Source organism: Trichoderma reesei, assembly GCF_000167675.1.
Source record: "Trichoderma reesei QM6a unplaced genomic scaffold TRIREscaffold_6, whole genome shotgun sequence".
Lineage (NCBI taxonomy): Eukaryota > Fungi > Ascomycota > Sordariomycetes > Hypocreales > Hypocreaceae > Trichoderma > Trichoderma reesei.
In genome coordinates, this window is record NW_006711153.1 from 1,316,315 (window position 1) to 1,337,608 (window position 21,294).

General features: G+C 54.4%; 6 protein-coding genes across 6 annotated transcripts; 4 read left to right on the plus strand and 2 right to left on the minus strand.

The window, feature by feature from the left end:
* Nucleotides 1–1,274: 1,274 nt before the first annotated feature.
* Nucleotides 1,275–2,524, plus strand: TRIREDRAFT_106155 (uncharacterized protein; the record flags this gene model as incomplete). Its single annotated transcript, XM_006964141.1, has 2 exons — nucleotides 1,275–1,397; nucleotides 1,520–2,524. The coding sequence occupies 2 exons, from the start codon at nucleotides 1,275–1,277 to the stop codon at nucleotides 2,522–2,524; spliced, it is 1,128 nt and encodes a 375-aa protein (XP_006964203.1).
* Nucleotides 2,525–3,149: 625 nt separating this feature from the next.
* Nucleotides 3,150–5,270, minus strand: TRIREDRAFT_3400 (uncharacterized protein; the record flags this gene model as incomplete). The annotated part of the gene is made up of 5 exons (XM_006963959.1): nucleotides 3,150–3,278; nucleotides 3,827–3,830; nucleotides 4,094–4,651; nucleotides 4,747–4,937; nucleotides 5,064–5,270. 5 exons carry the CDS (start codon nucleotides 5,268–5,270, stop codon nucleotides 3,150–3,152), a joined length of 1,089 nt encoding a protein of 362 aa, XP_006964021.1.
* Nucleotides 5,271–7,423: 2,153 nt separating this feature from the next.
* On the minus strand, nucleotides 7,424–9,105 carry TRIREDRAFT_59598 (uncharacterized protein; the record flags this gene model as incomplete). Its single annotated transcript, XM_006964298.1, has 3 exons — nucleotides 7,424–7,590; nucleotides 7,676–8,804; nucleotides 8,938–9,105. Coding segments are annotated over 3 exons (1,464 nt in total), but the record flags the coding sequence as incomplete, so codon positions are not given.
* A 2,404-nt stretch (nucleotides 9,106–11,509) lies between these two features.
* TRIREDRAFT_76906 (uncharacterized protein) lies at nucleotides 11,510–13,966 on the plus strand. Its single transcript, XM_006964142.1, has 3 exons — nucleotides 11,510–12,536; nucleotides 12,696–13,578; nucleotides 13,661–13,966. The coding sequence occupies exons 1-3, from the start codon at nucleotides 11,943–11,945 to the stop codon at nucleotides 13,729–13,731; spliced, it is 1,548 nt and encodes a 515-aa protein (XP_006964204.1). The 5' UTR covers nucleotides 11,510–11,942; the 3' UTR covers nucleotides 13,732–13,966.
* Nucleotides 13,967–17,889: 3,923 nt separating this feature from the next.
* TRIREDRAFT_76910 (uncharacterized protein) lies at nucleotides 17,890–19,467 on the plus strand (the record flags this gene model as incomplete). The annotated part of the gene is made up of 3 exons (XM_006964143.1): nucleotides 17,890–18,100; nucleotides 18,192–18,289; nucleotides 18,385–19,467. The coding sequence occupies exons 1-3, from the start codon at nucleotides 17,899–17,901 to the stop codon at nucleotides 19,465–19,467; spliced, it is 1,383 nt and encodes a 460-aa protein (XP_006964205.1). The 5' UTR covers nucleotides 17,890–17,898.
* A 524-nt stretch (nucleotides 19,468–19,991) lies between these two features.
* TRIREDRAFT_106160 (uncharacterized protein) lies at nucleotides 19,992–21,144 on the plus strand (the record flags this gene model as incomplete). Its single annotated transcript, XM_006964144.1, has 3 exons — nucleotides 19,992–20,149; nucleotides 20,236–20,299; nucleotides 20,395–21,144. The coding sequence occupies 3 exons, from the start codon at nucleotides 19,992–19,994 to the stop codon at nucleotides 21,142–21,144; spliced, it is 972 nt and encodes a 323-aa protein (XP_006964206.1).
* Between the last annotated feature and the right edge of the window lie 150 nt (nucleotides 21,145–21,294).

Genomic DNA, 21,294 nt, shown 5'->3' on the forward strand with positions numbered 1-21,294 from the left:
ATTGTCTGCTTCTCAATCGACATTATGTCTTCTCTGTGTATGAGACAAGTGAGATGGGAGAGTGACATGGAGGTGGTCTCAAAACAGGGAAGGAACTACTTTGGTGATATATGGTAGTCAGAAAGAGCCAGTGTCCTACCTTCCCCCGAAATGTTCGCTACAGGAAGGAGCATCTATCGCCGACTACCTACCTTCCTAGGTAGGCACAATTTAGGTACTAGGTACTCTCACACGAGATGCCAATGTGCTCCAAGTCAGTCTTCTTCATACTCTTCTTTTCCTTGCTATCATCATGGATTGAGGTACTGCTTCCACCCACAATGCGTACCAGTCGCTGTTGTTCTGCAAGGCCAACGCACCTTTATGGCCGCCGATAACAGAGAGGCTCGTACAGTTTGCGGCGTCATCACAATTGCACAGAAAGTGCCCTTGAACAGGACCTCTACTTTTCCCTCTCCTCGAAAATCTGTTTCACATAGCGCCGCATTCTCGATTAGAAAGGTCGATATGCCTCCGATCGAATGTCGTCGCTTGGCTCAGCTTTTACATACCTGCTTCAACAAGGAGTGCGTTTCAAGGCGATGTTCGGTTCAATCTTGAGTCAGTCCAGAGGCATTTCATTATTGATAGTGGTCAGAAATCTAATGTGCGGCTATAGAATTGACTTTACTTGTCAGAATTCGCCTTGAGAAGCTTCAACGAACCATCGGTTCCTGTCTTAGTCGCCGAGGTGCCAGCCCTCACCACCCCAACCAAATTGCGCCATCTCCTTCCGACCTTGACAAGACCTATTCAGCTGCTTATGATACATAGGTAGAGTCACATTCCGATGGCAACGATCAGACGGTCTGGCGTCATTCCGACGGCCATATGTCTATAGTAACGACGTGGTCGAGGTGAAAACGATGAGCATCCTACCATGGACAGTACAAGGCGCTGTTCTACAGGAGGAAATCAGAAGAACCACGATGCACAATGTGAGTGGCTTTCCGCGAGCAAAGGAATCAGGAAGTAATCTCAAACATATACTCTGATGCTGCACAATCCAGTTGTTTCGCTCTTGTCACAAACTCAAACCGAACCCGCTGCAAGATTTGGTGGCCAGAGCGACTCGACATTCGTGCAGTGTCTTGATACTGTAGGCGCAACAGGCGCAACCAGACAGCGCTATATTCTCATGACTCACCAAGGCGCTCCATAGCGTCGCCATATCGCAATAATTTTCAGCAGTCATTTTGCACTTACAACACCCGACCAGCCGCAGGAAAAAAAACATGGACGAGGCTATCGAGCAACTCCTGGAATGGACGACCTCCATAGGGGTCAATCTGAACGGCATCCATCCGAAAGCTCTCCACGGACGAGGCATAGGTATAGTGGCTACCCGGCAGCTCGAGGTAAGCAAAACCTGCTGCCCTTGGTCCTCAATGACGAACATCTACCTACTAGCAGAGTCTTGATAGTGGCTCTTTTTTCATGCCTGCCTACGTGCGCGTATCGAGTGCTGACCGAAATATAGGCCGGCGAAATCATTCTCAAAGTCCCCATATCGGCTTTGCGCACCCTCAGCAACACTCCCAAGGACATCACCAAGAAGCTCAGCGGCGCCACTGTCCACACCATCCTTGCTGCTTCCCTCTGTCTGGAGTCCAGCCCTGAACTTGACAAATGGCGCCCCGTCTTTCCCTCTCGGCGGGACATTGCCTCCAGCCTGCCCATATGTTGGCCGGCCAAGCTGCGATCTCTGTTGCCGCCAGGAGCCAAGATCTTGCTTGCAGCTCAGCAGGAAAAGTTCAACAAGGACTGGGCTCTTGTGGAGGCGGCATATCCACAGCTCCAGAAAGATGAGTATCTGTACAACTGGCTGCTGGTGAACACTCGAACCTTTTACCATACGAATCGCAAGACGGACAAACTGCCCAAGGAAGACCATATGGCGCTGCAGCCCGTGGCGGATCTTTTCAATCACACCCCCGAGGGATACTGCACCGCCGCCTTTGACGACAGGTTCTTCACGTTCACCACGACGCGGACACACCAGCCTGGAGAGGAAGTATTCATCCGATACGGACCTCACGGCAACGACATGCTGCTGGTAGAGTACGGTTTCACACTGCCATCGTCTCTGAACCCCTGGGACGAAACGTGTCTGGATCCCTACATCTGCCCTTCCTTGACCGCTGACCAGCGGGAGCGCCTCGAAGCTGCGGGCTTCTGGGGAAAGTACATGCTCGACTCTCAGACGGCATGCTACCGCACGTACGTCGCTCTGCGGATGCTCTGCCTGCCTCCTCGGCATTGGCAAGACATTCTAGATGGGCTACGGGACGAAGATGAAGACAGCCCCGTCATCAATGCGGCACTGCTGAAGGTGCTCACCAAGTACGACAGCGACATCACCAGCTCTCTGGAGCAGCTCGCTAGCAGTTCTGTTGGCGATGAGGAGATGAGGGGAAGCCTGACGGATAGATGGCTCCAAATCAGACAATTGGTGACGGCAGCGATCAAGCGGCTGCAGAGCTAGCAGTGCTGGCATTTCGAACAGTACCCAGCCTCCCCTTTCTTTGCGAACTTTCCGATTCCAGCTGATTTCATCGAAATTCTTATCATCATACCTACGTACACGTATGCAAGCGGAGATGGCAACTCCAGCATTGCTGTCCCTTTGTTCACTCATCAATTTGCCCCGTCCTTTTCAATCGTACCCTGATCCAGCTTGGACTGTGTTGCCCCCCCTTTCCCTACTCCGCAAACAGTCGAGGGGAGAATATAAGAAGCAATGAAATCCCAGAAAGACGATAGAGGGAAAAACAGAGGAGCTGACAGGATTTCCACAAGACATTCTCTGAACCTTGCATCTTGATAACCCGGCGTTTGTTCTATTATACATTGTTCCCACAGATGAAGGAGAATATTGACGAGCGAATAAAAAACGATAAAACTCAACGAAACCCCTTTCCTGATGCAACCTGACAAGTGATTTTCCCAACGGTCCGCCAAAAAATAACGAATATGGTGGGGGAGTTCCCGTCCCGTTCCCCCAAACGATCAAATCAATCCATTGTGCTTTTGCAACCAAGCATTGGAACCCTGGGCTCCAAGTCGTCCATCCTGCGATGAAAGCGGCTAGTACGGCATGCTGACGCCCGTCAGTTACTCGGGACGAGGTCGCTTTGCGCCGTGAGGGTTGCCCCAGTCACCACCACTATTACCTCCGCCGCCGCCTTGCTGTCCGAAGCCGAATCCGCCTGGAAAGTTGGGAGGCATGCCTTGGAAGCCTATGCACAAATTAGCAGCGTGTCATTAAGAGGGCGAGGGAACGCGTAAAGAGACGGACTAGGCTGGGGGACTGGTCGTGGAAAGATGGGCAGTGGCGGTGGTGGAACGTGGCCATGGTGACGATAGCCGTCAATGAAAAAGGTGTAGTGACGCCAATATTCCACTTGGCAGAAACCACAGTTGTGTGTCAACGTGGCATGAATCAAGCAGAGCGAAACCCGGGGTTCTGGCAGGCTGACGCCGTTGGAGCCGGAATAGTAATGCCGCCCGTATTGTTGCGCGCGGGCTGCAAAGGGAGCCAGAAAGCCCCTGGCAAACGACGCTTGTCTTGCGCTTCCTGGGTTGACTTGAGGGTTCTGCCCCGGCGGCACTTGCGGCTGTGGTGGCACTTGCTGCGGAGGGTTCTCTATTTCCACAGCCTCTGGCGCTTGCTCGGCGTGGACACTGTCATCACAGCTGGTCTCTTGTCCTGCCCGAGGCTTCACTTGAGCTCGGACTTCGTCGGACGGCTGCTCCTGGGCTTGCTGCGTGGCAAGTTGCTGCTCACCAGCCTGCTGCATAGGCGCGTCTAGGGGGTACTGCCCGTCCTGGAGAGGTTGCTGCTGTTCCTCCTCGAGTGGATTCTCTTGTTGAGGCAGCCCCTCGCGTGACCCGTCATCGGCCACGCCCGTGGGCGAGATTACTGGTGATGGTGTAGTGGGTGTTTGCATCGACATGGAGTTCTAACCCGCTGCCGGGACAACTTGAAGGGGCGGGGTCTTGGGGGTGGGGAGAGTGTGAGTGTGTGCAGATTGCATACCTGGCATTGCGTTACCCATCATTCCCTCCCATTCCCATGTTGCCGGGCATGCCCATGCCCATGCCTCCCATGGGGTTCATGCCCATCATGCCGCCGCCGGCTCCGCCTCCGCCTCTGCCGCGGATGATGGTCTGGACGCCTCTCATGGGCCCTCCGGGGCTGCTCTGGCCACTGAAGACGTAATGAGTACCGCCGCCGCCGCCGGGTCTGCCCATTGGCCCGTTGAAGCCGCCGCCACCTCCCATGTTGTTATTGTTGTAGCCCATGTTTGCGCCGTAGCCCCGGTTGAAGTTGGGGTTCATGCCGCCTCGGTTTCCGCCCATGCCGCCTCGGCCGCGGAAGCCTCCGTAGTTGCCCCGATCGCTGTAGGACCCAGAGGGAGCGGCTCGCGGCTGCTCCTTAACGCGGGCCGGGGCGTCCTTTGGCAGGGTCCTAAAGGGGTTGACGCCAGGATTCCAGTAGGAAATGGTCATCTTCTTCTGGCCGGGCTGCACACCCTCTGAGGCAACAGTGTCGATGTAGCGCTTTGCAGCGGTGGAAGCCTGACGGGTATGGAACTCGACATAGGCTTGGCTAATAGGACGAGACAATTTAGATGAGGTCAGTAAATACGAAACAGCAGATGGAAAGATGAGCGAGCCACAAGAGATCCGTATTCGCAGACTCACCCTTTGCTCTTTCCATTGACCTTGTGCTCGCTGAAAGTGAGCTCCTTGACTTCCCTCTCGCAATTGGCCTTTCGCAGCCAACCTCGGATGTCATCGTCTGTCGTCCACCAGTTGAGTTCGGAAATCATAATGGCAGCTGTGGCGCCGTTGTCGACGGGCCGATCATTGTGCTCGTGCTCCTCCGACTTTCTCTTGACCCCATGGTGCAGCTGTTGCTGTTGCTGGTGATGTTGTTGATGTTGTTGTTGTTGTTGTTGTTGTTGGTGATGATGATGATGATGTTGCTGTTGTTGTTGATGTTGCGGGGGCTCCTCGACATCTTCGCTGCGGCCGCTCTCATAGCGGCGGTCGTCTTCGTGTTCGTGGTCCCTTTGTCTGTTGTCCCGACTGTGATAGTCGTAGTCATCTCGCGAGTTGCCACCGCTATGGCGGCGCTCATCCTGGCGAGGCTGGTCGTTGGCTTGGTCGTTGGCATCGCCTTCGGCGTCGCCGTAAAAGTCAATGTCGAAATCGGAGTCACCCATGTCGGCGGTCTCGATGGTTGGTGGGAATTCGCCGACGCGGACAGTTACATGAAAGTCGCCGTTGTTGAATTCGGATTGAGACTGCGACGCCACTAATGAAACGACAGCTTGTTATTATGATACTCAAGAAAGCGAGATACATGCGATGCCTGTTGGCACGTAGAGTGAAAGGAGAAGGCCATGATTCACTGATGCCCGGCCGGCTCGGAAACGTCTAGCGTACTGGTGGTGTTTGTCTTCCCTCTTCCCGCCGTCGCTTCTCGATTTGCCCAGAGAAGGAGAGTTATCAACAGGGACAGGAACGGGAACAAGGTGGGTGACAGCAACAACACAAAGGCAGAGATGGGTAGGCAAACAAGGCTGTACCAGAGAGAAAGAATCAAAAGTGTGACAGGCAGGCGTATAAATGGGCAAGGTAGACTTGCTGGTACGTACAGTCCCCGAAAAGGACGAAGCCCAAGAGCTGGTTCGAGCTCTCTCCAAGCCCGACAATCTCTGTCTTGCTCCCTTGCCGTTGGCGTCTGCAGCCAAAGGTTCACAGTACCTGTACCCTATGTCCCTCGGCTGGTGTGGGTGGTGGCGGCCCAACACCAATTGCGGATCGTGAAGTAGTATTGGCGTGTAGCGAGGCGGGAGAGAGTGATTGGAAGCTGGTTGAGGATGGGAAACGGGAGCGACGGGACGATTGGAGGTGAGGAGAGGGAGAGGGAGAGGGGCCAAGCTTATCTCTACCTTGTCACTAGCTCGGCTGGCTGGGCCAGGCAGTTGTTGGCGTCTCGAGACTCGATCGGCAGCAGGAAAGCTCTTGGTTTTCTCCTCGCTGTCAGCTGGAGATGATCCGGCAATTGGTTCGCGTTTGTGTCTGGTGGGACCGGATCGAGGCCTGAAATGCGCTGCGGCCAGTCGGGAGCTTGCGAGATGGCTGCCAGGCAAGACAGCTTTATTGGCCGAGGTCGGGAGGAGGAGAGGGATTGAACAGGGGGGCAAAGCGGCAGAGGGAGGAAAAGAAAAAGAAAGTAGTAGACCGAATGAGAAGTATAGGGAGGCCAGCAGATGGAGAAGGAGTAGGAAAAAGGGGGGAGATGGATGATTGGTGACGGAGATTAGGCGAGAGGAGAATGGGAGAAGTGGGAAAGGGAAGAGAAAAGGAAGGGAAAAGGGAAAAGGAAGAGGAAAAGAAAGGTTACCGGATGATGGCGCGAAGACGGTAGTGGCGCGTCACTTCTTGCTGCGCTTTGAAGGGCGCCCGACCTTGCTCCACGGGTACAGCGACACCGAGATTTGCCGGCGCAGTGACCTCAGCAGCCAGCAACGGCAGTGCAGTGCAGTGCTGTGCTGTGCAAGGACACCTACCAAACGAATGGAACCAACTGCCGCGGCAAACAAACAAGCGGGATCGAGCTGCTTTCTCGAATGACGAGGCTGCCAAACGAGAGCCGACCCTGCAGGCGGGTGTGTTTGTGTGCTTCTGAGGCAGAGGTTACCTTGCAAGGACAGAGATCAGAGAGGAGGAGATGATAAGATTTGTGAGAAGCTTTGTTTGAGATGGCCAAGACTGTAGTGCAGGCTTGCGTCTGTCGTTGCCGGAAGCAAAACAGGTCAAAGGGCAAGGGGGGCGAGGCTGAAGCCCAAAAAAGCGAGACACAGCTGTGCACGAGCCATGCGCCACAGTCACCAGCCACAGGTTTGTAGGTGCATTCAAGCGGTTCTTACCCGCTGCAGCTTCAGCCACACATTCTTTGTCGCCTTGTCCGCCTTTTCCGCCTTTCTGGTTCTGAGGTGACACAAGAGTGGCAGCAGAATCTGCAACAGCAAGCAAGTGACCCTCAAGAGATGCAAGCTATCGCAGCCACAATATGCAGCAGCTCTGGTAGCCGGTACACGCGAAAGAAGAAAGAGAATAAAATAATTATGATAACAAGAAGACACAAAGACGAGCGAGAAGTTGATACGCCAAAAGAGAGGGGGCGAACCAAGGAACAAGACCAAGTTCGCCCGCTTCATATATCACCACCAAAATGCTGGAAATCTTACAAAGAGAATCATAAACCCATCCCATCATCCTAAACTTTTCACGGTAAAAGCATCGACATACGAGATCCTTAACAACATCGGGGGACACTCAAACAGTCCACGCCTCATACCATCCTCCCTTATCGCGCCGACCGAAAGCCGGACGGGTAGAAAATCTCGGGGTCTGGCCTCAGCGACTCATTGACGCTATCTCCCATCTCGGGCTCTCCTTCGTCCTCCGAAGACTCGTTGAATGCGTGGACACTGCAAGTGCCTCGTGCCATGCTGTACCCATTCCAAGCAGAAGCTACCAAGCAGAAAAAGGGGAAGAGACGGTTAGCATCCAGACATATAAAGAAATGAGTCCAGGTCAGGACAAAACAGGTACTTACCAACGATGATTGGCGCACTAGGATGCCAGCTAGCATCGCGCACGCAGGTGCCCCAGCCGCCAGGCTCGTCAAAATAGACCCGAGTTCGGCGGTCCAGCTTCCGCGTCCGATGAGTCGCCCGCTTCACGTCGATTTCGCCCGCTTTAGTTGCGTCCATGTTCCAGATGTGCACCTTGCCATCCGCGCTGCCAGAGTAGACATAGCGCGAATTGGTCGACGACGGCGGCGAGAAGTGGCATCGGATCAGCGTGCGGAGGACCTTGTGGCCTCGGAAGGTGACGAGAGAGTTGTCGTGGGGGTGCACGTCCCAGTCGTCTTCGTCATAGTCGTCTTGCCTGTAATCGAACCTATCGAGGCGGGAGTCGTTGTCCCTTGTGATTTCGCGGAAGCGGTCGGTAGACATGGCCATGCGCAGGTCCCACAGCTTCATGCTTTGGTCCTTGCCGTTGCTGAGGATGTATCGCCCGTCGCCCTTGCTGTCGATATACGTCAGGCCCTCAATGTGGCCTACAAAGGCACCGGCCTCGCGGTTGTCTCCCATGCTTCGACGATCCCACACCTTGATGGTCGTGTCGTCGGAGCCCGAGTAGATGATGTGAGGTGATGACTTGTCGGCAAAGCACACGGCGTTGACGTCGTCCTGGTGGCCGGTGATGTGATGGAGGACTGTCCGGGATTCAATGTCGTAGACGACTAGCGAGTGAGCACTGGTGCCAGCCACAAGCTCTCGTCCGTCGCCCGAGAACCGGACGGACCAGATGCCAAAGGACCCGCGGTTGCGCCAAAAGGAGAGCCTCGCACGGCTGTCTCCGTCGTCGAGCTCAAGCGAGTACGGCTCGCCCTTGTCTCTAGGGTCGGTGGGGGCTATTGAGACGATGCTCTGGATGGAGGTGTACGCCAGCCAGCGGTTGTCCGGGCTCAGAGAGGCATCTGTCAGGGTCCACTGGCCAAAGGGGTAGCTGACCGTCTTGTAGAGCTTCCAGTTGTATGGGTTGGACGTGTCGTACATGCGCACGTTGAAGTCCTGACAGCACGAGAAGAAGAAGTTGCCATCGTCGGAGAACTGGCCAGAGTAGATGGGGTGGTCATAGTGAATAATCTTTTCGGCCTTGCTGCCGGGAATGAGGTTCTGTGATGGGTGAAAATAGAGTCAATATCAAGTAGACATGAGCAAAACAAGAGAACAACAGTAAGTATATGGCAGAGAGAGTGTAGGGCCATTTAGGCCCCTGATGCTGAGGAAGCGAGCGGAAAACGCATACCTGAGCCAGAATACCATTGTTCCTCTTCCTCCAAACCCGATCTCCCAGCCCAAGCTCTCGCTCCAGCAGGCGTCTGGCGATGGTCTTCTTTGATGGCAGGTCGGTGTCACCGACGCCAAAGACTCCGGATGCCATGAGCTTTCTGCCTGTCTCGCTGGGAACCTTGGGAAATCGGTTGGGATCCTTTGGTTCGACAGCATGATGCGCCAGGCCGGTGCCGCGGAAGAGGCTCGTGAGTTGCTGTCTTGTGAGGAGCCCCGACCTTTGGCCGGCTGTGAGCCATGGCAATGGAGGTTAGCAGTGACAAATAAAAAAGGCAGATGCCAACGGCACGATTCAATGACATGAGTTGGTCGTACCCCTTAATAACGAAAACAGCCTTCTGGTGGCTTCATTCTGCTCGGCCTCTTCGTCTTCGACGACAATCTGGAACCGGAAATCGCCAAAGGCATACTGCATATGATCGTCGAGTGTTGCGGCTATATTGCGAGAGAAGTATTAGACACATTATCGTCAACATCATCGGAACCGTCGTCGTCATCAATAATGCTTGATATGCGGAGGGTTCTTACCATTTTCCGCAGCTTCTGCTTGCTCGTCAAATGCATCTGTGGAAGTTGGTGGTTTCAGTAAAGCAGTCCCGAGAAGGCCTCCATAAGCAAGAACAGCATGGCGCTTTACCGTGAAACTCTTCATCCCCATCTTCGTCCTCATTCGGCTCATCACGATAGTCGGGATCGTCCTCGTCCTCGTCCTCCTCGTCTTCTTCATCTTCCGCGTTCTCGTCTTCATAGTCCTCATCACCATCATCGTCACCATCATCATCATTATCGCCAGCTTCCTCACGGCCGTAGCGATCGCGGCCATTGTCAGTGGTGGGCCGGCCACCGTATGCGTTCAACTCGGTGTCTCTGGTCCGCCGATCATGGGATTCATCTCCGCCGACACCACCATCATCATCGTTCGAAATCCAGTCCATGGCCGTGTAAGCTGTAGCCAACCGTTGACGGGGCAGGGTAATAGAGCGTGGAGCGCGTAATACAACGACTGGGACGAGCCGGTGAGAGAGCCCCGGGAATCACGGAACTGTTGGCACAGAGAAGCACCTCGTCGTCTCGGAGATGCGGCGCAGTCGGAGCTGGTCTGCGAGCAGTGGTGTTGGCTGCTGAGCTGCCCACGATGGTCGAGAGTCAAGTTGCACGTCGTTTCTACAGGGCGAAGATGTCACGGAGTGGTTCAACGGGCATTTGTCATTGCAGGCAAAAGCAGAATGAGGGATCAAGGGCAACTCGGAGTTTAGGTGTTATGGTCGGGTCAGGAAGGCTGATTACGGCAGCAGCACCTCGATTCAGTGTGCACCTTTTGTATGGGTATTGGGTATCATGTAATGCCTTGAACGATAAAGTGGTGACCCGCTCATTGTTGAAGCACCGGCAGGCTGGAAGAGCCGTGACGCCATCTCATCCGACCGGCAGCGGGGAAGATGGGGATGCAGGTGCAGAGTGTGGCGAGGGGAGGATAAGATAAGGTGCCGGGTCGCTGAGAGCGCTGTAGGCATGGCCTGGGGGAGCGCTGGTGGACGAGCCGCTACAGTGAGTGGACGCCTAACGTGGCTCCCTAATAAAGACTCCAGGGCTCTATCACTGCTGGAACTTGGTACCTATTCCAGGAGGCGAGGTTGAGTCTGGTCGGGTGCCATTCAGATGAAGCCTACATGTAGAGAGAATCAGTAGGTCGACAAATATGGATCAATGAAACTCGACTGTCATCGCTTCGCCATGACAGCAGATAGAACACTAAAGACGTTATGCAACCGTCCTTGAACCCGGTCTCGATCCAGATACTGGTTTTTCTTCTTTCTATTTCTCCAGGGCTAGCTTACACAGATCGAGCGATGCACAAGATTAGACATCACACATGGGTGGTCATAAAGCAATACAGCACAGCCTAGGAACTTGGACGGAGATATTGACGAATAACATCCATATTTCGATGCTTTAGTAAACAAATCAGAGTGATTATCGTTGATGTCTTCCTATTCTGCTACTCACAATAGCCATATTCTTTCTTTCTCATCGGATCTGTCTCTCCAACCCTGTCTAGAGGACGGTCTGGACCTCTTTCAGGGGAAACAAAGGGCCATACGTTGTTCCCGTACCTTAGCGCATCATGCAGGTGGTCTTGGATGCCACTAACGGACTCCAAGTATTGGTACCTGCTCCATCCATGCAGAGACCCATCCAAGGCCCAAGCGACCACCTGTTGCACCTGTACTTTTCCCCATCGTCTGATAGCCTCCCAAACCCTGGACCACGGCTGGCTGGCTTCTTTCTGAGAGGCGCGCATCATCTTTCAGATTCAATTGGGAGGGGCGCAAAAAGACCTGACAGACAAGACGAGCCCGAAGAAATTCAGAAGGCATCCCGACCCTACCTATCAAAACGCTCTAGCCTTCTTGCTGTCTACGTTACCCTTTTTTTTCGCGGGACGCAATTCATCTCCTTTTCTTAGACTCACCACCTTTTTTGTTCTGAACCATTCTCTCAGTCTCTCCCTCTCTCGTTCTCCCTTATAATACCGACTTCTTTCTTGTCTTTTCGTTTTCTTCTCTTTCCACCCCCCTCCTGTTTGGCAGCCGCCTACTTGGCCACTCCTTTGATCTAGAGGCGAACGACACGACACCTCCGTCCGAGATAATCCTCTCCGAGCCCTGTGCATCCACCAAAGACACGCGAGCTTGCGTCTTCAATCATTGAATCATTCCATCGCAATTCGGACTCGCCCCTTTTCGACCTCATCTCGCCTCTATCGACGGCGCATCTCCACCACTGTCGAATTGCCCACAGCCACGCCTGTTCCGCGTGTCGACACCCGGCAACGCTCGTGTTCCGCCGACTTGACAATATCCTGATGCGCTGAGAACGGCAACCGCTTGAACGCCACCCCAGTCGACCGCTTGCTACCGAGATCTACACACGAACGGCCCGTCGCCGCCGCCCGCCACGATGCAATTCCGCACGAAGCACTCCCCTCTTCTCCTCCTCATCCTCCCGTCCATCGCCAGCGCCCTTGCGACGAACCCTGTCGCCGGCAATGACCAAGATGCGGCCCTCGCCGCAGACGTGGCCGATCCGGCGATGCTCAAGGGCCGTCTGGGCGTGCCCACCAAAGACGCGCCCGTCGATGGCAAGGATGGCAAGCCCCATCTAGGCCCCTTTGTCGAGACGGACGGCACGGCGTCCACCGAGACCAAGGGCGAGAAGGATCTGCCGACCCTCAAGGGGCGTCCCAAGGATCCCACCATTGTCGACGGCAAGAAGATTCCCGAGTCCAATGATGGCGTCATGTTCGACAAGAACCGCGAGAAGCCCCAGGATGGCACCACCGGTACTGAGGGAGGCGTCTCCGAGAAGGACAAGGCCCGCAAGGCCCACGAGGGCAAGACGGGCGAAAAGCTCGTCAACCAGCCTGAGGCGCCCAAGGAGCACCCTCCGATCCCCCACAGCGAGGAGAAGAAGATTGAAAAGGGCAAAGACAAGACCAAGGGAGCAGATGTCGACAAGGAAAAGTCAAAGTCCAAGTCGTCGTCCGACAAGGATGTTGAAGACACGGGCTACACCGGGCTCGAGGTACGAACCACCATTCACTCTTTTTGTGCTTCCCTTTGTTTCGCTATCCTTTCTTCAATCAAAACTCCTCTTGTCGAATAGTGGTAAACATCGATTGATGTCGACTAACATGCGTACTAAAACCTTTAGAAACCCGATGATCTCCCCGACATGGACCGCGAACAGGTGGCGCCACCCCTCCCCGACTCGGCAAAGAAGGATCACCTCGACATCTCCAAGCCCAAGGCCGGAAGCTCCTCATCTTCAGCTCTGAATCCCACAGACGAAGAAGAGGGCATCATCCAGCCTTTCCACTCCTTTATCCTGTCCTTCACCATGATCCTGGTTTCCGAGGTTGGCGACAAGACGTTCTTGGTGGCGGCCCTCATGGCCATGAAGCACGACCGCATGGTCGTCTTTTCTGCCGCCTTTGGTGCCCTCCTTGTCATGACGGTCCTGTCCGCTGTTCTGGGCCACGCCGTCCCCGCCCTGATCCCCAAGCGTCTGACTGGCCTCCTCGCCGCCGGTCTGTTCTTTGTCTTTGGAGCCAGGCTCCTGCGAGAGGGAATGCAGATGGACCCCAACGAGGGCGTCACTGCCGAGCTGCATGAAGTGGAACAAGAACTCGCCGAGAAGGAAAAGGAGCTCGAGCGTAGGGGCGGGTCCATCTCCGGCGATGCCTTGGAAATGGGCCTCGGCGGCAGGACTTCGCGCAAGAGCAGGTTTCCCTCCCCGCGATCGCCCTCGGAGTCGCCGTCCCGGATGCCCTCGCGCAAGTCGGGAGGCGCCAACGGCTTCGTTAGCGGCATCAGCAACCTGTGCTCCCTCATCCTCAGCCCTGCATGGGTCCAGACCTTTGTCATGACCTTCCTGGGCGAGTGGGGAGACCGAAGCCAGATCGCCACCATTGCCATGGCTGCCGGGCAGGATTACTGGTGGGTGACGCTCGGTGCTTTGGCCGGGCATTGCATTTGCACGGGCGTTGCAGTCATTGGCGGCCGAGCCATTGCCGGACGCGTCAGTCTCAAAGTTGGTAAGTAGCATGTGAAAGACCCCTTTCCCCCCTTTTTCCGATCTAGACGAGCACAAGTTCTGACCCAAGGGCTTCCTTGTAGTGACCGTTGGCGGCGCCGTTGCCTTCTTGCTCTTTGGCATCATTTACCTCGTCGAGGCTCTCTACGCATAAAGGTCTCTGGCCTCATATCATTGATATAATACTAGCTTGATTCTAATTGAACATCACTCTGCTTCATTCGGTCGACCCTCAGAAGGAATGTCTTTCCGCACGGCGCTTATTCCCTTCATTATCCATGATCCTCTCGCCTCGTCAACAGGATATCAGCAAGCGCAAAGTCTGATCTAGGCCTGCACGATGAGCATACTTTGTCAGCTATTTTAATTGCTCGTTGTCCCTTCTCTCTGTCGTTAATTTCTTGCGAATATGCTGGCGTGTCTTCTGCTGGAGGTGGGAAAATGGGAGGGAGAACAAAAAAAAAAAAAACATACGGCACGGCATGGCGGGTGATGGATACAGGACCGCACTCGGCGGTGTGTGGGTGGAGTGTATGGGCTTCATGAACGAACCTCGAGGATAACGAACATATGTACTGGAAGCTCTTATGGAGTCTGGCATGGCGCTGTATTTTGAACTTGAGTTGTGGGAGGCTTCAAGCTGTTGCCTTTAGAGACGAAAGGACCGAAGAGACGACCGTGTAGGCTATCTCACAAGTCAGTCAGTTTCCGAGGCTGTTGCCGGACTTGTTATGTGGACGCAGTTATGAGTTGATTCACGGTATGAAGCTGACGGACTGCCTTTCAAGAGCCTACTATTGAGAACCTGGTATGAAGATCTCTACGGCGATAGACAATGATGGCGTGACTATTCGGCAAGCTGATAGGTACCTACCTAGTCAACAGAGCTGTCATGTTCATCATCTCATGCTTGATACCCAGTTAGTGCAGTTTCATGTCACGGCGCTTCTCCGGAGAAGAAGAAGAAGCTCACATCAAGCTTAACTCTGCGATTCCTGCTCAACCCCCTTCGCTTGCCCTGCTCGATCCGCGATCTCATGTCGGAGTGGGTGGATCATGTTTGGGGCCCCATCCTCGCCCTCGCCGGAACTCGTCAAATGCTGGGATCAACCTTGAATGGCGGTCCTGTTGTTGGTCAGCCCTGTGGACGAGGCTTGTGTTACCGCATCGTGTTTAACGAGAACCATATTAGTTTGCATAGCTTGCTTTCTCTCTTGTTGACAAATAGTACTGTGTTGGTGGGAAGGCAGCGGGGACTTGACTTGATGAGGGCTGTGAAGCTGAGGAGGTGTTTGCGTTTGAGCCCCTGATTCTGAGTGCTTCGTTTGTTCATCGTCTCTCAGCACTTAATCTCAGTTCTTTTCAACGTGACGCTTTCAGGGCACGGATATATGATTTTGAGAGTTTGATGCTATCTGCTTACCGGTAGAAATGCTTTGCTTCGTCCGCTGGTGTCAATTCTTGTTTCTCGTTGAAAAGTCACCTTCGAGTAACCTACCTACTAGGTACCTACCTAGTACAAGATAGTACTACTATACTACCTAGGTGGTAGGTAGTATTCTAGAAATACATAGTGTGTCCCTTTAGCAAGTCGGCAAGTGCATTCACAGATGACAACCGCTCTTCACGCACACATCACAGAGATCCGGCAAGAGGGATGCAACCTGATACAACCCTACCTTGCCTTCCATCCCACCCTCCTTCCCCCCTTTCCACCTTCTTGAACCCTCTTGCCTCCCACTTTTTTCTCCATCTTCTGCCTCCTTTTCTCTCCGCGATGACGACTTCTTTGACGAGGCCTCGCCTATCAAGCGTCGTGACTGGCTGCAGCACCGTCTTAGAGTTTGAGCCTGCTGTCAGGAGAAACGAACAAAACACGCACAGAGAATCATGCTCTTTTCCTTCACCAATCTGCTGATTGCCCCATTTGGACACACCCGTCGCTGTAGAGGTGTGTTCTCCTCAAGTCATCACTGTGGCTCAGTCACTGATTGTCTATGTGAGACGAATCAAGAGCCGGGAACTGGCGACAACGACGTGGACATGACAAGTCGGAACCGCCTGTGACAGCTGACGGCTCACGGCTGCGGAAACATATCGGACACGACTGCATGCACCATGGCCTGCTGGCCAGATTCGAGGCCCGTCGATCAACCATGTCTCCTCAATCGAGATCCTTTCCAAGGTGCGAATCGAACAGGCCTGGAGCCGGCTCTCGCTGCGGATTATGCAGCCTTGTCGCTTATAACATGCTCATCGGGCAAGGTTAGCCGTGCGAGGAAAACGCCACAAAATCTGGGATTCCCTCGGGTAGTTCCCGAGGAGGATGAGCATCACCAACATGAATCTTTTTTGCTTGGGTCGATCGAAACAGGGTGTGGCGTTTACCGCTCATCAGCCCGTGCCTTGCAGCCTGGAGGGCCCCCCCTTTTCTCTTTCACCCGTCTCCCCCCTTTTGCTTGTGACAACTCTCGCCAACAGAGTTTCTGCGACCCTGGCCACTACGAGGTTGCAGCGCGCGTGATGGAGGGCTTGACTGCTTCCTGGACACTGCTTGACATCTTGGGGTAGGGAGGGAAAATGTGCTCATGGCGACGGCAGTGTTGGTTCGCAAGACAGGTCGAAAGCGCACTAGTTGTCCGGGGGGCTTGTTGACGAATGCCAGAGTGTGAAGGACTTGGCAGGCTCCTGTCTTTCTTGTATGTGCACTGCCTTGCTTTTTTTTTTTTTCCCTTATTCTCTTCTCACACTTGGTGCCCCTCTTTGTGAGGCCGATGTCTTACTGACGCCAGGCTTGTGACAGCCCGGGACTACGCAACGGAGACGCAGAGGCAGCTCGGTGCAATGGGAAGCGAGGAATTGGAGGTGCGACGTGTATAAAGCCACGCCGAAGCGAATGCGAAATTCAAATTCCTCTTGCTGTTTCAGCATCCAAAGATGAGAGGCGGTGGTCTGGGTTGGCCATCTTCTACTGCGGCTGCTTGTGTGTTTGCTTGCCTGCTTTTTCACCTGTCCGCACAATCTTGTTGTATGATCACGTTTGGTCAACACCTGGCTTGACTCCTCTCAACAGCTTCGGATTTGCTGCGGGTTCTGCTAACGACCAGAGCATGTGCGAACTCGTTCACTGCCCTGGTTGCGGCGAGCTCATTTCAGAGTCTCTTCCCATCTCAGAATGCCTGACCTGCTTGTCGTACGTATATCGATTGCTCTCTTGACCCTTCAGCTGCCTTAGCTAACACCATCTGTTACAGTTCCTATCCTCGAGATCCTCTGCCCGATAGATCAGCTTCAGCTCCTCCTTCGGGTGCTCGGTCAGAAATCACGCTCTTCATATTTGTGATCCGAAACGATGAGCTCGTCAGCGTCTCCGATTATGCCATCCAAGGTTCTGGGCGGTCGGGGAGGGAAAGGAATCCATGAGGCTTGCATTGTATATTCTCTGTTGAAAGACTTGTCTCTGAGCTATTAAGGCTTGATGTATGCGGGATGATGGGACTGCGTTGATGCATTTTCTTGCTTGTTGGAAGGACTGGTGGCTCTTTGTGAATTCAACAATAATCGGCGAATATAATGTGGTTGTCTGCATCTCCTCGAGCCTTACGGTACATTACTCATTTTCATCATTGTACAATGTCACAAAGTGCCTTGACCACTTACCTATCTATTCACATTACGATAGAGGGCAATGCGATTGTCAAGCTCGTCCGGCAATCACAGCAAATCCCCCTCCCCTAACAGTTGGTGATGCATGCAGTCAGGTAAAGGATGAGTTGAAAGGGCATCTACCAAGTCATGCTGTCTCCTTGAACTGACAAAGATACTCTCCTCATAGTTGAAGAAAGATACTGGCACCTTATCCTTGTGAGGATCACGACTCCGAGAGCTGCCGTATGGACCAGTGTGACCGCTGATGATACGAGATGTGATGATTATTAATCTCGAGCCGAGTCATGTATGGAGTAATCTGTGCATCGCCATCAACAAAAGGGCGCGCCAGACGCTTGCTTTTGTGGAGCATCTTTGATATAAGACGACCTTGGAGCGCTCAAGACAGACAGCCTGAAGACAAGACAAGGCGAGGCGAGAAGAGAGCGCCTCCGGCATCAGATTGTTGGTTGGATAAAAGACAGCTGCTGGTTCCTTCAGGCCTCGAGCCGTTGACGTCTACTGAGTACTCGACTTGCATCTCACTTGCTGCAGGGCACAGAGGGATAAATGATAAATCGACGAAAGACGAGCTCGAGATCCGTCACCCATCCATCGACAAAGCCGATAGATTCCGCCGTTTGCACGCACTCGCACCCCCCCTTCGGTCACCATGGGGAGGGTTTCGTTCGACGAGCAACCTCCAGCAGAGTCGATCCAGCTCGATGCAACCACACCCGCGGACTCGACTCTCTCACCTGATGTCGTCTCGGAACACGAGGGTCAAGACGGAGTCTCGCTGCCTCCCGTCGATACGGGCAAGGACGCGATGCTCTTCTTGACGGCATGTTTCATCATCGAGTGTCTTGTCTGGGGTAAGTCATGGCTCATTGGATGTCTCGACCTCGCCGCTTGAAGTGTCTCGGAGCCTCTAACAGTTGGTCCTTTGCTCCTTCATTACCCTAGGCTTCCCCTTTGCCTTTGGCATCTTTCAAAACTATTACAGCACCCATGAGCCGTTCAAGGGCTCCTCCAGCATTGCCGCCATCGGCACGACTGCAATGGTGAGTATTGGAGCATTCCACCCTCCCCCCAAGTCGACGTTCCATCAACAAAGATGTACGAGTAATGTAACAGCAGTTTGGCTCATCATTCCCAGGGAACCATGTACCTATCCGCCCCCTTTGTCTTTCCTCTCATGAGACTCTACCCCAAGCAGAACCGATACGGCCCAACGGCAGGCCTCCTCATCATGTGCATTGCTCTCGCACTGAGCTCCTTCTCCCAGACCGTCTGGCATCTGATCCTCACCCAGGGCGTCCTCTTCGCCGTCGGCGGCTCCATCTGCTACGGGCCCTGCATCCTGTACATGGACGAGTGGTTCGTCAAGCGAAAAGGTCTCGCCTTTGGCGTCATGTGGTCCGGCACGGGCCTGGGCGGCTTCGCGATCCCTCTGCTGCTCGAATACCTGCTGGGGCGATACGGACTGCGGACGACGCTGCGCATCTGGGCCGTCGCCCTCTTCGTCCTGACGATCCCCGTCGTCTACTTTGTCAAGCCGCGACTCCCGATATCCGCCACGGCACACATCAAGCCGTCCAAGCTGGGCTTCCTGTTTGATCGCTCGTTCCTCATGTATCAGGCGGCCAACATTGCCGAGGCCCTGGGCTTCTTCATGCCCGGCCTCTACTTGCCGTCCTACGCCACCTCGATCCTCGGCTCCGAGGCGTTCCCCGCCGCCTTGACCATCTTGGCCGTCAACGTGGCCTCTGTGTTTGGATGCATCGCCATGGGCGTCTTTGTCGATCGGTTTCACCCGACGACGTGCATAATGATCTCGACGGTGGGCACCGTCATCGGCACGTTCTTGCTCTGGGGGTTCGCGACAAACATGGCCGTGCTCTACGTCTTCTGCGTCATCTACGGCTTCTTTGCCGGGTCCTACACGTCGACCTGGACCGGCGTCATCAAGCAGGTCACGTCCAAGCCGAGCCAGGCCGGCATCGCCAACGCGGGAGCCGCCTTTGACCCGGTCATGGTCTTTGGCTATCTCGCGGCCGGCCGGGGCATTGGCAACGTCGTCTCCGGGCCTCTGAGCGAGGCGCTGGTCAAGGGCATGTCGTGGCAGGGACAGGTTGCGGGAGGGTATGGGAGCGGCTATGGTCCGCTGATTGCGTTTACGGGAGCCACGGCTGTTGTTGGCGGCACGTCTTTCCTGTGGAAGCGTATCGGCTGGATGTGATGTAGGTGTTTGTACTGAAGTCTGTCTGAAAAGGATAACTGCAAGGGGGATTCGAGGAAGCCCTGGGTGGCGAGCGTCCAGACGAAAAAGATGATGGGCGCGTTTGCCTGCATCAATCCAAGCAGGCATTTCCTGGCAAAGACCAATGACACCATACAGAAGGTGCATGATGGCTGGGCATCTCCGCTCCTCTATTGCCACACCTGTGGTGATGCCACAGTCTCGCATGCAGGCAAGGTATGTAGGAAATACGCTGCTTGATCCGTGTCCAAGAGCAACATGACTGGGCGATGCATCATCAAGATGCGTGCATTCCACTTTGAACAGTTCATCGAGGCGATGCCCTATGGAAAGCGATTGGGCCTTGTTTTCTCGTTGGGTTCATCATCACCCCTGTGTGGCCGTTGCCCGCCCAATGAGTGCATGTACGTACAGTGCCCAATATGTGCAGTTATCATGCATGATGCATCCCGCCCTTTGAAGCTGAAAGTGCATGCTTCCTCTGATTGGGGAAGCGGGAAATGATGCTCATCCCAACCCCTCTTCTCTTCTCTTTTCTTCTCTGCCTCTGTCCGCCCTGCCTCTCTCCCTTTCAGCTTTCTCTCCCGCCAGATACCCATCACAGCCACAGCTCGAGTAAGGCATCTCAGCATCAAGGCAAGGAGAGGAGAATCACCAAGAGGTAGGCACTGCGTCCAAGGCCACATCTAGATTCGCAATCGCTGATGATCTCAACACAGAGAATCCTCCACGCCACTTCTGTAACAGACTTCTTGACCCAGCTCATCTCCGAGTCGAGTATTGGACTCTCATCTCTAGAGAGCAGAACCCCGTGTGTGCATCTTATCCTCAGCCTCCCAACGCTGGAGAAAGGAAAAAAAGGAGTAACATATGCTGACCCCCTTGTCTCTTCCCCCTTCCCGACAGAAGATGGACTCAGACGAAGACGAGGTACTGCACTCTTCGTATGGCCGTAAGGTGATCAACATTGGAGACGTCCTCGTCAGGAAGAAAGGGGACAACCTGCGTCCGTGCGAGCCGGAGACGCTGCAGTTCATTGCGGAACACACGACGATTCCTGTGCCCAAGGTCCAGGACACGGACTGGCAGGACGGCAGGCTCAAGTGCATCATCATGGACTTTGTGCCGGGCAAGCCGCTCGACCAGATCTGGGTAGACCTGACGGTGCAGCAGAAGCTCGACATTGCGCACGAGCTGCACGGCTACGTCCGCCAGCTGCGCAGCCTCAGGGGCGACTACATCGGCGCCATCAACCGGCGCCAGGCCGTCTTTGGCCAGCGGTCGCCCATCGAGTGCGGCCCCTTTGAGAGCGAGCGCGAGTGGAATGCCTTTATCCTCGAGGACATTGTCTCGACGGCGCCGCGGATGATGCGGCATCTCGCCCGGTACTGCCTCTCGCGCAAGCACCAGATTGTCTTTACGCACGGCGACCTGGTGCCGCGCAACATTCTCATTGACGAGAAGACGTTCAAGGTGGCGGCCATCCTCGACTGGGAGGAGTCTGGCTGGTATCCCGAGCACTGGGAGTACATCAAGGCGTATCAGCATCTGCAGCCGATGACGGACTGGCCGGATGTCCTGGCGCATATCCTGCCGCTCAAGTACGAGAAGGAGTACATTGGCATGTCCTTTCTGTATCCTCTTCTCTATCACTGAGGAGAATACGCGACAATGATGATATACGCTGTTTGTGGAACGGTATATCTGGGGGCGGTAAAATTTGGGACGGTATATTTGGGAGGGTCTATTGGGAACTTGATTGTGTTTGGGATGGATGCTCACCAGAATGATGGGATATTGATTTTC

Excerpts from the sequence above, each read along its gene's own strand:
- TRIREDRAFT_76906 (XM_006964142.1), top strand. The coding sequence starts at position 11,943 with ATGCAATTCCGCACGAAGCACTCCCCTCTTCTCCTCCTCATCCTCCCG. Across the intron at positions 12,537-12,695 it reads AGTCGTCGTCCGACAAGGAT|AAACCCGATGATCTCCCCGA; the intron begins GTTGAAGACACG and ends TAAAACCTTTAG. Across the intron at positions 13,579-13,660 it reads ACGCGTCAGTCTCAAAGTTG|TGACCGTTGGCGGCGCCGTT; the intron begins GTAAGTAGCATG and ends GCTTCCTTGTAG.